Source organism: Tamandua tetradactyla, chromosome 6, assembly GCF_023851605.1.
Source record: "Tamandua tetradactyla isolate mTamTet1 chromosome 6, mTamTet1.pri, whole genome shotgun sequence".
Classification (NCBI taxonomy): domain Eukaryota; kingdom Metazoa; phylum Chordata; class Mammalia; order Pilosa; family Myrmecophagidae; genus Tamandua; species Tamandua tetradactyla.
The window spans coordinates 135,334,879-135,347,696 of NC_135332.1; the positions used below are offsets into that span (position 1 = coordinate 135,334,879).

The 12,818-nt window shown below is 38.8% G+C and overlaps 1 protein-coding gene across 13 annotated transcripts in view; it reads right to left on the reverse strand.

Annotated features, from left to right (window-relative positions):
* The window catches only part of RUNX1T1 (RUNX1 partner transcriptional co-repressor 1), a 134,694-nt gene that overhangs the window by 1,171 nt on the left and 120,705 nt on the right, over window positions 1–12,818 (reverse strand). For 11 of the 13 annotated variants that reach the window (XM_077167185.1, XM_077167183.1, XM_077167186.1 and 8 more), the window contains one exon: window positions 11,734–11,924. In XM_077167185.1, the coding sequence (XP_077023300.1) occupies window positions 11,734–11,924 (191 nt within the window). Of the gene's footprint in view, window positions 1–10,474; window positions 10,563–11,494; window positions 11,542–11,733; window positions 11,925–12,818 lie in introns of all 13 variants that reach the window. The other 2 variants (XR_013178338.1, XM_077167195.1) reach the window with 2 other exon arrangements.

Genomic DNA, 12,818 nt, shown 5'->3' on the forward strand with positions numbered 1-12,818 from the left:
AGACCCCTGTAGGATGGGATCCTTAGTCTATTTCTTCCCTGCTTTATCTTAAGCACCCAGAAGAGCATCCGTATACGTAGGTGCTCAGTAAATATCTGTGAAATAAATGAATCAGACTATGCCTAATTTTTCTTGGAGAAACTAGAAATACTAAAACTGGGTAAATAACAATCACACTTGTACACAATACTTTCCAGTTGACAGAGATCTTTTGTTGCTCATTTGTTCCTTGAAAGCAGCTCTGGGAAAAAGGAAAAGTGGAGAAACCTGAGGCCCATCTACTAGTGAGGGGTACTAAACTCTAGACCCCAGTGAGCCTGCCACCAATATCAGGTGGTATTTTCCAAGACGTGAGAAAAGCAGAAATGAGGTTGCCCTCGAAGATTCAAACTTCAAGATAAATACAGCCTGAATCAGAACAGATTTGCAATGCCATCTACTAGAGACAGAAGAGCACCCATATGCAGTACATCGTAGTGAAGGAGGGAAGGATGGAAGGACGGATGGGTAGAGGGTGGGGGGGAGAAGAATCGTGACAGTGCCCTCGATAGCTCTTTCAAGGAAGTGGAACCTTATAGAGTCTACTTTAAATTCTGTAATTCCTTTGGAAAGACCATCACTACTGTGAAACAGGCTATATCAAGTCATTTTAGTTTTGTGCCATTAAATGTTTTATTTTAACATTCCTGTTAACAAACTTCTGACTATAATCTGGTAACCGAACCAGCTGACAGTATGTGGCTATGCTGCAATTAAAACAGAAATTCTTAATATCTTGATATAGAAAGATATTAAAAATCTGCCTCTTGTGTGCTGGGCAATTGTTCCGACTCATGAGCCTACTGAAAATATCCCAGTAGAATGTCAGCCCATCTCCCTGTTGTGCATGGTTTCACCACTGCACAAAATATGCAAAGGAACTTTTGGCTGTCATTCTAACTTTCCTAGTAGACAAAGGGACTCCTAGAAAATATCAATAAGGGAAGCCTATAAATTCAAGAACTCTGGTTTAAAGGCTTTAGAAAGAGCCAAACTTTACATTACTATTTCTTTATACCATTCAGAAATTATAGCTCAATGAGAAAAAAAATTATGATCTCTAAAATTCAGGCAAACAGTGTTTTCAGCAAAAACAGCTGAAGAAATCTGGAAATGTGGTTAATATGTCATAAATAAAAATGGAATTAAAGTTAATAATCAGAACTGGAACAAAATGTTTTTCTAATTCAATTTCACTTAGGAAATATCTCAAAAGCTGTGTACCTATGATCAGAGGCTTCGTTAGCACAACTCCAGTTTACTTTCTCAAAATTAATCCAATCACGTTGCACATATAATGCTTCCACAAAGATGTGAACAAACATGGGCCTGGCCCATCCTTCAAAGCAGTGAGGTATGATAACTGAGTGCAGCTTACTTCCTTGAGGCTCAGGCTTTAGAATAATGCCAGCTGGATCCTGGAACAAACTCAGCAAATAAGCGATATTCCTAAATTACATCAGAAAATCCCAACTAGAGAACAGAGACCTAAATCCAAAACAGCATTTTAAGGAAATTAAACATCTAATCTGAGTCAAGTGGCTTCTTTAGGAAATACCCTGGTACAAGTCCTATCCTTTTTTTGGCAGCGGCACATTTTGGCAGACACAAGGGTGGTGACTGCCCAATACTCAATGGCTCCTTCTGATTGAAATCAGATGTACACAACATTCTGAATTTAAACTGATTAAACATACAGACTAAACCAGGTAATTACAAATGCATGTGTTGGGGGAGGGTAGAAAGGAGACAGAATGGGGACTTCTTTATTTTTTAAAGTGTTTTTAAATATGGGAACAATTTACAGATAAAAAAAAAGTGAAATTGTGCCAAATACAGAAATAGATGTTTTGGATAGTGAGCTGCTGGGAATTGAGGCTTCTTGCCTAGCATCTCCTGGTTCTGATCCAAGATTCAAGGACTCTGGCTAAGTTCTGAAATCATTAGATTCCATTCATTTACCACCCACCACTGGGACAAAAACAACCTTCAGCTGTAGGAAGGTAAAACAAAGAACAATGTAAATGATCTGGTGAGGGAAAAGAAAATCCACATATTTTTAGTGCTCCTGATACTGCATTGCAATGAATGGGTAGGGAAATTTAGTGCACGTGTTCATCTAACAGAAAACTTCAAAGCGCATAATCCTCTAATGAATGTACTGCTGGCTAATCCATACCTGCGAGACTGATGCCTGAGCAGCAACAGGCAACCCCAGTCACGATCCAGGGAACAGAAAGTCTGCAGTCTTGCCAGCACTCCAATCTGGATCACGTGAAATTTCTAAGCTTTCTGCTATTCACAAAGTGAAAAACTGCAAATTGTGTGTAATACCCAGGAGTATATCCACAAGGAAAGGGATAAAAGAAGTCATTTGCTTAAGATAATTTCACATTTTTCAATTTGTGATTTCCACATTCAGACATTTCCCGATGGTTGTTTTATTCATAAATCAATATCAGAGTCAAGAGGTTACCCTGGAGGTTGTTCTTACGAAATATAACAGATATTCCTTTTTGAGTTTATGGTGTATTGGGAGAGGCTAGAGGGAAGTTTCTGAAACTGCTGAACTGTATTCCAACAGCATTGATTCTTGAAGATGATTATATAACTATATAGCTTTCACAAGGTGACTGTGCAGTTGTGAAAACCTTGTGGATGATGCTCCCTTTATCCAGGGTATGGACAGATGAGTAAAAAAATAAATAATGGGGGTGGGGGTGTAAGGGGAAAAAAAATTGGGTAGATTGCAAAACTAGTGGTCAATGAGAAGGAGGGGTAAGGGTATGGGACGTGGTTTTTTTCTTTCATCTTTTTATTTCTCTTCTGGAGTGATGCAAATGTTCTAAAAATGATCATAGTGATGAATACACAACTATGTGATGATATTGTGAGCTGTCGATTGTATACTTTGGATGGACTACACGTGTGTGAAAATTATCTCAATAAAAATATTAAAATAAAATAACTGATTTTATTTTCCCTGTAGGTCCTCTAAGGAATGATCCCATGATGAATCACCACAATGGTGTGGAAGGTTTGAGAACACCATTTCATAGCAAATTTCATTCCCAAAGCTCATGGCACTTTATATTTTTCCTTTATATGCCATAATATTATCGCCTTATTGGCATAAAGAACATTTTCTTTCTGTCTGAAAAACGGGAATAAGTCAATTGACTGAAATTAGACTGAATTAGATGAAGTACCTGAGCCTGAATACAAACTTCCCTTTTGTTAAATGGACGAAACAAGGGTATGTATGGAAAGGGAAGTGATGGCTTGAAGCTTTTAAATGCCAAAGCTGCATATCAAAGATTTTTGATACCTTGTTTCACATCAGTGATTGTCTCTGTCCCTAGGAACAACTAGACTGTTCTTTGTCCCTTTATGTTGTCATTTTAGAAACACAGAGAATAGTCTTTTTTTCTGGTTCATTCTAGCAGAATACATTCCTTCTGGTTTTTGCTGTTGGGAACTCCTTTTTCGAGAGACAAAATATTTTCTCCAGGACTTAGGCACATTCTCCAGAAACCCTGACACACAGTTAATGTTCAATAAATTTAAATTGAATGACGATAATAAAAACTTCCAAAATGTAAAGAACTCTACAGAAGGTAACACAATGACTTAGATTTGCATTAAGATAACACCTTATATTTGCACTGTGCTTTACAGTTTAAAACCACTTTCATATGCATTTTGCAGCTAGGAAGCTGAGGCCCAATAAAAATAACCTCCTCAGTAAATGACTTGAATAAAGCCACATGGATATGAAATTACAGAGTCAAGATTTGATCTACACCAGCCTTTCGAATGCAAATCAAGTAGTTTCTAAAATGCTGCCCTTTGTCAAATCCACATCTTTTCTTAGGGCCTACTTTGGTAGGAATAAAGTTAGAAGGGCACTTAAATCCTGAAAGTGGACAGAGTTTGGAGCAGGAAGGGGGACGCTTTTATAGGACACTTTATAATAGAATTGGCACAGGCTCCAGAGTCAGGCAGACCTGGGTTTCGTTTCCAATTTCATCACTTAGTGGTGTCAGAATCACAGGCAAGTTACTTAACCTCGTCGTGGAGCAATGGTGACTGTACAGCAGGGATGATAACCGCAGGGCTACCTAGGAGTATGCCAGTGCCGGGCCCAGAGCCTGGTGTTCAGGAGATCCTGACTTACTGGCCATTACTAACACTATCTCCTCCTTTTGGCCTGGGCTGGAAGAGAGTGAAAGCATATTTAGTCCTTGCTCCAGACCCAGCACCATACAACCTTTAGAACTAGAAAGTTCACTGCCCATCCAATTTAACTTCCTCCCCCTACAGGCACTGAGCTGTGAGCTACAGAGAGAATATTCAGCTTTCTTCCCCTTAAACTTTATCAGTGACCAATTACTTCTTCTCATCTTACTGTCCTCGGCCTTTCCAAACAGTCACACTACTGACCATTTTTCCCCTTTCCTCCTTTCTCAATTCCCTTTGTTGAAATTACTACCCCTTTGGTCTCTAGGATACTGAAATGCTGGCTCTTATACTATAAGTTCTTCCTCTTCTACTGGTTCATTTCTCTTTAAATATTTGGCATGGCTGGGGGAGGAGAAGCTGGCATTAAAAAAAGAAATAGCCTTTCCTTCTTATGCTTTCTCCTTGTCAACTCTCATGGTTTCAACTGTGACCCGTACGAAAATGACTTTCAAACCTGTGTTTTTAGCCCACTACTCTATTTCCTTCCTAAGATGCAGTCTCTTAACTTCCAACTGCCTGATCTAGGATGCTCCTCTGACAGCGAAGTCCTTCTTCCCGAAATCTGACCCACGTGGTCCATGTCAGTCACTGACAACACTCATGCACAAGACCTTGTCATGCTGTTGGAAACTTCTCTTTAACACCTGTAACCACTCAGTGCCAAATCACACAGATTTTGCTTCTATAGTCCCTTCTTCCTTACCCTTTACTATTCAAATTCCTTCACTGCTCTTCCTTTTAGGCTAGCTTCTTCATTACTTTTCCTTCTCTCTCTTTCTCCACTTATCTGTAAGGTGACTTTTTATATATATAAAATTCTTCTACTCATCTAATTTGCTCCTCTCAACCACCTTGCAAATTGGGTACATAAACATAATCCCAATTTTTCTGAGACATTCTGAAAATGTCTCAGATGAAAAGCAGAGCTCGAGGTGAGCAACTCAAGGTCATTCCAAGCCCAGGGCTCCATCTACCACACCATACTTGTCTATGGGATCAAACAGGTGTCCTTTGAATAAATGACACAAAAACATTTTATCATCCCCTCACTCTTGCTTTGAGAGTTCCAACTTCTCCTGGAAACCAACTGGTCTGAGAGTTTTTGTGAGGGCTTTAACGTGAGGCTCTGCTGTGAACTCCTGCTTAAGTAGCTGTGTTCTACTCAGTCTACACAGGTGGCATTTCCACAGGCTGGACTGTGCTGCAGTTTCCACTGGGGGAGGTTTCACTAATTATAGAAAGAGAAATGAAAATAAACCTCTCAGAATGTCTTACTCACATCATCAGGCCTTAGCAGGGCTCTGGGAATGTAAAGTTTAAAGATTTAATTAGCGTTGCTACTTCAGTGCCACAAAATGGCCCAGCTTTGATAAAAACTGTGCAGTTCCTCACCTATGTAAGAATAATGAATAACGGCTGTTTTAACCTAGGGGGAAAACATCATTTTGATGTCTGAAAAGTCAAAATTATTGGAATACAACAGCAATCGTTTATTACTTGTTTCTATTTTTAATCATTTATTTCAATTATAGATGCTAAGGTCTCAAAGAAAAGCTGTAGTACATTTTTTCAAAATAGCCCTAATCAAGCAGTGTTAACTGGAAAACCCATGCATTTTCCCCAAAACAAACAAACAAGCAAAACAAACAAAACACAACAAACAAAACAAAAATTCAACAGATGGTGCTGCAATAAAAAAAACTAGACATGAACATGGAAATGGAAACTGATTTTTGCTAATGTGTTATATAGTTGATGAAATACAGAAATAATACATTGTAAAAAGAGAAAACTATTAAAAATATCTTAAGCTAAGTACTTGGAACCTTGAAAAAGACATGGGATTTTGTAGGTTTGTCCAGGCTAGTGTGATGCTCAGATAAATCCCAGAGTGGTCTGAACAGTGAATAAAGAAGTAGATGCAAATTCCCTTGGGGGAATGGAGAGAAAGGGGTAAAATTCAACTTCCCCATTTGGAGAATTCCTGATATTCTTGCAAGCAGTGGGGATAACAAAATCAGTAGGCTAAGCCCTCAATCTTGGGGTTGTTCCTATGAAACTTATCCCCGTGAAGGATAGGCTAAGCCTTCTTAAAATTAGGCCTAAGAGCCATCCCCAGAAAACCTCTTTTGTTGCTCAGATGTGGCCTCTCTCTCTCTCTCGGACAACACAGCAAGCAAACTCACTGTCCTGTCCCTCTCTACGTGGGACATGACTCTCAGGGGTGTAAACCTCCCTGGCAATGTGGGACAGAAATCCTAGAATGAGCTGGGACTTAGCATCAATGGATTGAGAAAACTTTCTTGACCAAAAGGGGAAAGAGAGAAATAAGACAAAATAAAGTGTCAGTGGCTGAGAGATTTCGAACAGAGTCGAGAGGTTATCCTGGAGGTTATTGTTATGCATTATATAGACATCCCCTTTCTAGTTTATAGTGTATTAGAGTGGCTAGAGGGAAGTGCCTGAAATTGTAAGAGCTATGTTCCAGGAGCCATGTTTCTTGAAGATGATTGTATAATGATAGAACTTTCACAATGTGATTGTGTGATTGTGAAAACTTTGTGTCTGATGCTCCTTTTATCTACGGTATGGCAGATGAGTTAAAAATATGGATTAAAAAAATAAATAATCGGGGGAACAAAGGTTAAAATAAATTGAGTAGGGATCAATGAAAGGGAGTGGTAAGGGGTATGGCATATATGAGTTTTTCTTTTTTCTTTCTGTTGCTGGAGAAATGCAAATGTTAAAAAAAAATGATCATGATGATGAATACACAACTATGTGATAATACTGTGAGCCACTGATAGTAACCATGTCAAGAATGTTCATATGTTGATTCGTTTCTCATAAAAAAATATTAAAAATGTATATATTTTATGTTTAACTATCAGTGTCGTGATTAACTGGAACAATTTTTGGTGTATAAACCTAAGCAGAATTAGAGAACTAAGTAGAAGTAATCCAAAGGAAGTCCAAAGAGGAAACAGAGATACTAATACAGGACATTAAAAACAAGGCCTTCAATAACAAAGATACCACATGAATACAGAATGTTGCCAATAGGGAAAACTCTTTTGAGGAGAGGGTCAGGGAGGGTGTATATGGGAACTCATGTATTTCCACATAATTTTCTGTAAACCTACAAATTCTGTTTTAAAAATATGGTCTTCGAGCCAGGTAACCTAGGCTGGGGACCAGTTCACACACTCACTGGCTCTGAGACCCAAGCAACCTGTCTACCCCTCCAAGACTCAGCTCCCTCACCTGCAAAATAAAGAACCACCATCATCTACTCTGTTAAGAGTTACTATGAGGATGAAATAAGCTAAGTACAGAAAGCAAATTGTACCATGCCTGGTGCAGGGTTAAACACTCATTCTAGGTCTTATTCCATCTCAGGAAAAATCAACTTCATGTAACCCACACAGGTTCCAGTGTGCCTGAGGCAGCCCTGATTTACAGCGCTGGTCAATGCCAGCATAAAGCACCCCTTTTCACTCTGAAGTGTCCCAGTCTGGAAGATAAATTACAGTGTCATCCTCCAAATAAGACCCAAACATTATTCATTCCTGGTCCCATGCTTTGTTCTTGTTGTTCTCCACAATGACATGTTTTCAACTTTTCTCCTCCTCCTGAAACTTTTCCATCCCTTCCTGCCTACTTTCCAGTCCACAGAGAAAACTGTGCAGTTGGACTGAAGAACTGATCTGAGCTTTAAATGTCTGAACTCGTGCTGCATAAGCAAAAGAAATGAGGAAGGGTTAACCCTCTCCACCATGCCACACAACACTCTGGATATATTGAGTCAGCAAGTTTTAGAAAATGTTTCAAGTAGGATTACTTGACGGATATATACTAAACATTCCATGTCTACTGAAAACCCTGACTCCTCCTCCTTTCCTTACAGCTCATCACTCATCAAGGCCTGCCAATTCCATCTCATAAGCATCCAGCCAACACACCCAACTTGATCCACTCCCAGGGCCATGATGACCCTCATCCAATCATCTGCCCCTCATCTCTCTCCAGGACTAATGAAACACATGCTCCTTTCTTCTTCTTCCATCTTTCTCCACAGTACAGCTTGTGTGGTCCTTCTAAAATACACACCAGTTACACGTTCATCCTGTTTTCAAAACCCAGCAAAAGCTCCCTTTTCCATCTCCCATCTTCTTCCCTGCAAGGCAGTGGGAGTGTGGAAATGGCTGACCAGTTCCTAATTATACTTAAGTATCAGATAAACAAAACCTTTTCCCAAAAGCCTTCATACTAAACTTTATCACCATTCTTAGAGTTTATTTATTTGACTCCTCAATGAATTACAGTTAAAACAGGGACCACTGGACCTTCAGGGCCTAGCACTGTCCGTGACGTCAAGTGGAGGCTCAAAAATTTATTATGGAAAGAATAAATGAAAAGAAATTTAGAGTTAAATGTAGCAAATAGCCTACAAACATAATTTTTTTGGCTAGGATAACCATTAATTTCTGAGTACTGTTTTTAAAATCAGTGGCTCTTACATTTAGTGAGAATATATATTTTTTCCCAGTCAATTACCATGATGGCCAGACCTCTTATTTCTCCTAAGAAAATGAAGAACAATTCATAAAATTTCCAAAACACGACGCTATGTGGGCCTTATTTGAGGCTGAATGGTTAATATTCGAGAAACCTTCTTAAATATAAAAACATAGAAGAGAATTCAGGGAAGTACCACCTTACAGATCAGCTGGGCCATGCAGTCCTGACCTAACAGATTCTAGAGCCCGGGGCTGACCATAGCAAGGGCTGGACTAGGGAGTTCTATCATAGCCCAAGGAAGCCTGAGCTTCTAGATCTAGGTGGCCGGCAAGTATCACTGCCAAGGTGGATGTCATCACGCCACTTTTATTGAAAGCTGCATGCTCCTTAGCATGATGAAAAAGCAGGGAATGGAAAAATAATACATTGCTTTCAAAGTCACGTCCTTACTCTTAAATAAAGAATAAAGAATTTCTAAAAAACAATTATCCTTAAGCTCAAACCACCAACTGAGAAAACATACAGTTAACTGACTCTACCAATAGACACAGGGTTATCCCTGGGATGTGGTCAGTCCTTAGAGGAATTGGCAACATTATCTAAGGACTAATGAACTGACCTTTACTTCAAGTCCCACTTAACTACTTTCATACACGTGCAGATTCATAAAAAAATCTACAGAAATATTCAGGCAGTGCAATGGTGGCTCAGTGGCAGAATTCTAACCTGCCATGCCAGAGACCCGGGTTCAATTCCTGGAGCCTGCCCATGCCAAGAAAAAAAAAAAATTTACAAGAGTCTCAGTTTTATTCAAATGAAATCTTTCTTCCATTTTCCCCCTCTCCTATCCTCAGGAAAATATCCACATTACTTTTGGAGAAAAGAGGCTTAAACTTCCAGGCATTATTCCTGTGCAAGTCTTAAAAGTTGTCTGCAGTTCAAAGGGAAAAAAGGTAAGAAACCAGATCTAAGCTGCTGCTCATTATCTGCCCGAAAGAATTACCCTAATGATTCCCATAACAATATAAGGACTGACAGCACACTGCAAGTTCCAGTGTACATCCTGCCAGTTGCTAGCTGTGTAACTTTAGTCAGCTGAGTTTCCTCACCTGGAAAATGGTAATATTTTCATGTCTCTGAGGGGTGTAGCCACTATGTGAGACAACTCCACAAATCTTCACATCATGAAAAGCCTAAAGCTTTTAGAGGTTTAGTAGCTTTTTCAAGCCCACTCAGTTTATAAGAGATGGAACCAGAAATGAAATTTGGCCCACTGAATTCCAAATACTTTCCCCTAGCATAGTCTGCTTTAAAATTCTTAGGAAAATCTCACGAAAGACAAGGGTAGTGCTATGATAAAGATCAAGTCCCCAAGAAATCCAAATAGAAAGAAAGTAACATAGATTACTAGTGAAGGTTACTCATACATAGGTTATTTCATTGTATCTACTACTAATCATAGTTATTGTTTGATATTCTGTATTTTTATGAAGTTAAATACTGGCATCAAGATCATATATTTTTCTGGATAGTTTTAGGAATAAAGGTAAAAAGCTTACCGACACTGGAAGAATACAGCATGTTATTGCCAGAATACAAAAACATAATTCACAATTTCTTCCTAAACATGTATCTTAAAAATTTAGTGACCTACAAAATATTTTTAACATACCTAACATCCGTAAAATGTTCATGTGAAAGTGATGTTTTAATGGTGACAAGTAGGCCTCAGTGTTACTAACTTGAAGAGAGCAGGATAACTTCTTTTCCAAAGATACAAATACAAATTAAAAATTAAAAGAAAAAAAAAGAAAACAAGGTCTTTAAATATCTTAGCCACAAGATGCCAAAAACATTGAATTTACAATGGAAAAGTCTCCTTAAGTTAAAGGGTAGATCAACTTCCTTTTGTCTTTGCTTTTCTAAGAAACTTTCAAATGTTGAAAATCAATTCCTTTTGTCCCCTTGTTATTCATCTGCTACAAATTAAATTGAAACTCTGGGCATCTAGTGATTCCCGCAGGGTCTTTCATCTACAGAGAAGCCTGGTACAAATTAAATCCTTACTCTCCTTCACAAATTATAGATATGTATTGTTGATCACTGATTTATCAGTTCATGTTTTTGCTAGTACAGCTCAGTGTGACTAGCTAATTGTAATCTTGTATCAAAAGCTTCTTTGGGATTGGGGAACCCTGATGCTGTCTTAATTAATATAGGGTATTAATATATTGCTCTGATTTTATGGTTTATATTTTTAAAAGTCTTCTAGTATATATTCTGTTCTAGTTACTTCCCAGATCCTTGTGAAGGAGCCATTTATGTCTGAATTGTACTGGGATAATACTAAATAATATCTCTGGCAGCAATATTATGCTGAGATGTAATTATTATAATGGTTACTGAAAGTAATGTGGAAATATAGACTGTACACTAATCTCTTAGAATGTTTAACTGAAGCAAACCTTGTTTTAGCATTAGAGTTTAAAACCACTGGTGAAGGGAAATGACTTTGATCCCATGTTTGTAGCACATCTCTGGAGACCACCGTTTCCACAGGGTTTCTCCTGGGAGGAAACCATGCACACAGGCTTTCACACGTGTGTGCTCACAGACAAGCACACGGCCCAGTTTAGAGTCTCTAAATACTTGTTGGAAAGCTATATGAATTTCACTTTCATCTGTTACCCACCAAGCCCATTAGGAACACTTCCTCGCAAGGAGTTCTTCTTTCAGGTCCTTAACGAAGAAACATAATTTGATTAGTCGGTTCCCCGAGTGCCCTACTCCCCAAACTGTTCTGAAAGAAGTGTCGGTCTACTAACGTACCTCCAATAACTGCTTTAGTCTGTGATCTCCTCCAATCAAAAGGGGCACCATAATTAGGGGGCACCGCCTTCTTCACAGCGAAGGCTCCCATTGGCCCCTTACCTCGCTGGAGTCCTCCTGCTGGTTGATGACGGCGAGCGCGTCCTCCGCGGCCTGCCGCTTGGCCTCGGCCACCGTGCGCTCCATCTTGGCTCGCTCCGTGGTGATCATGTCGTGGGCTTTCCGCTCCGCCTCGGACACAGCCTTCTGCAGCTCCGTCATTGCCTGGCGTTTCACCTCATTGACGGCCTCCTCTGGATGCCGGTCAGGCCAAATCGGAAAAGAAAACATCTCTATTAGCTCAGAATCTTGGCTACTGGTTGTGTTCTAGAAAGTTATTTAGGCCATGCAGGACTGTTGTGCAAGTGGTTGGGCATTTCTTCTGCCTGTGTCAAAAACTAGCAGATTTTTGAAATACACTTAAGAAAATAGGATGTGAGAGTTTTTCAACTTGTACTAATGGAATATTTTTTAAAGTAATCACTACTACAATTTTTCCACCAAACTAGTGTTCCGGAGACTAAGTAGTTAAAGAAGACTCAAAGAAGCATGAGAAACCTGTTTGGTTTAGGTAATTCAGACATGTCAGGGTAGTTTCCCACAATGCCATGGGAAGTTCCTGGGTAAAGATTTCAGAAAAAAATAGAGGAACAGAATGGATTTTGTATGTGCAAATATCTAAGTACAAACAATTATTTTGCTGGTTAAAAATGAAAAAAAGCAATACAACAGAGAAAAAGCAACACATATGCCAATTAAGTTAATACACACCTTTTTTTAAAAAAAGGTTATCAGACAATCCAGTTTTTCTTTTTCTTAAGTCATTTCCTGAGTAATATGTATCTTTATAGACTAAATGATGGTTTTTTAAAAAAGCATCTTCTCATTTCCATATTTTAAGCTGTCATTCATCTGCTTAATCAAGCATATAAAACAGTTTTGCATAACCAACTGTTGCTCTGGACAAATATAATTGAATCTTACCACAGGCCAAAATAACAAGGCCTAACTACAAACCTGGAAGTTGTAAAATTAGCTCTTTATTTTTGGCTACAGATCAGGTGCAGAGATTCAACTAATATACAACATAAGTTTGACAACTAAAACAAGTAATTTCCACTTAAAAAAAATTAACTGTTCTAATTAAC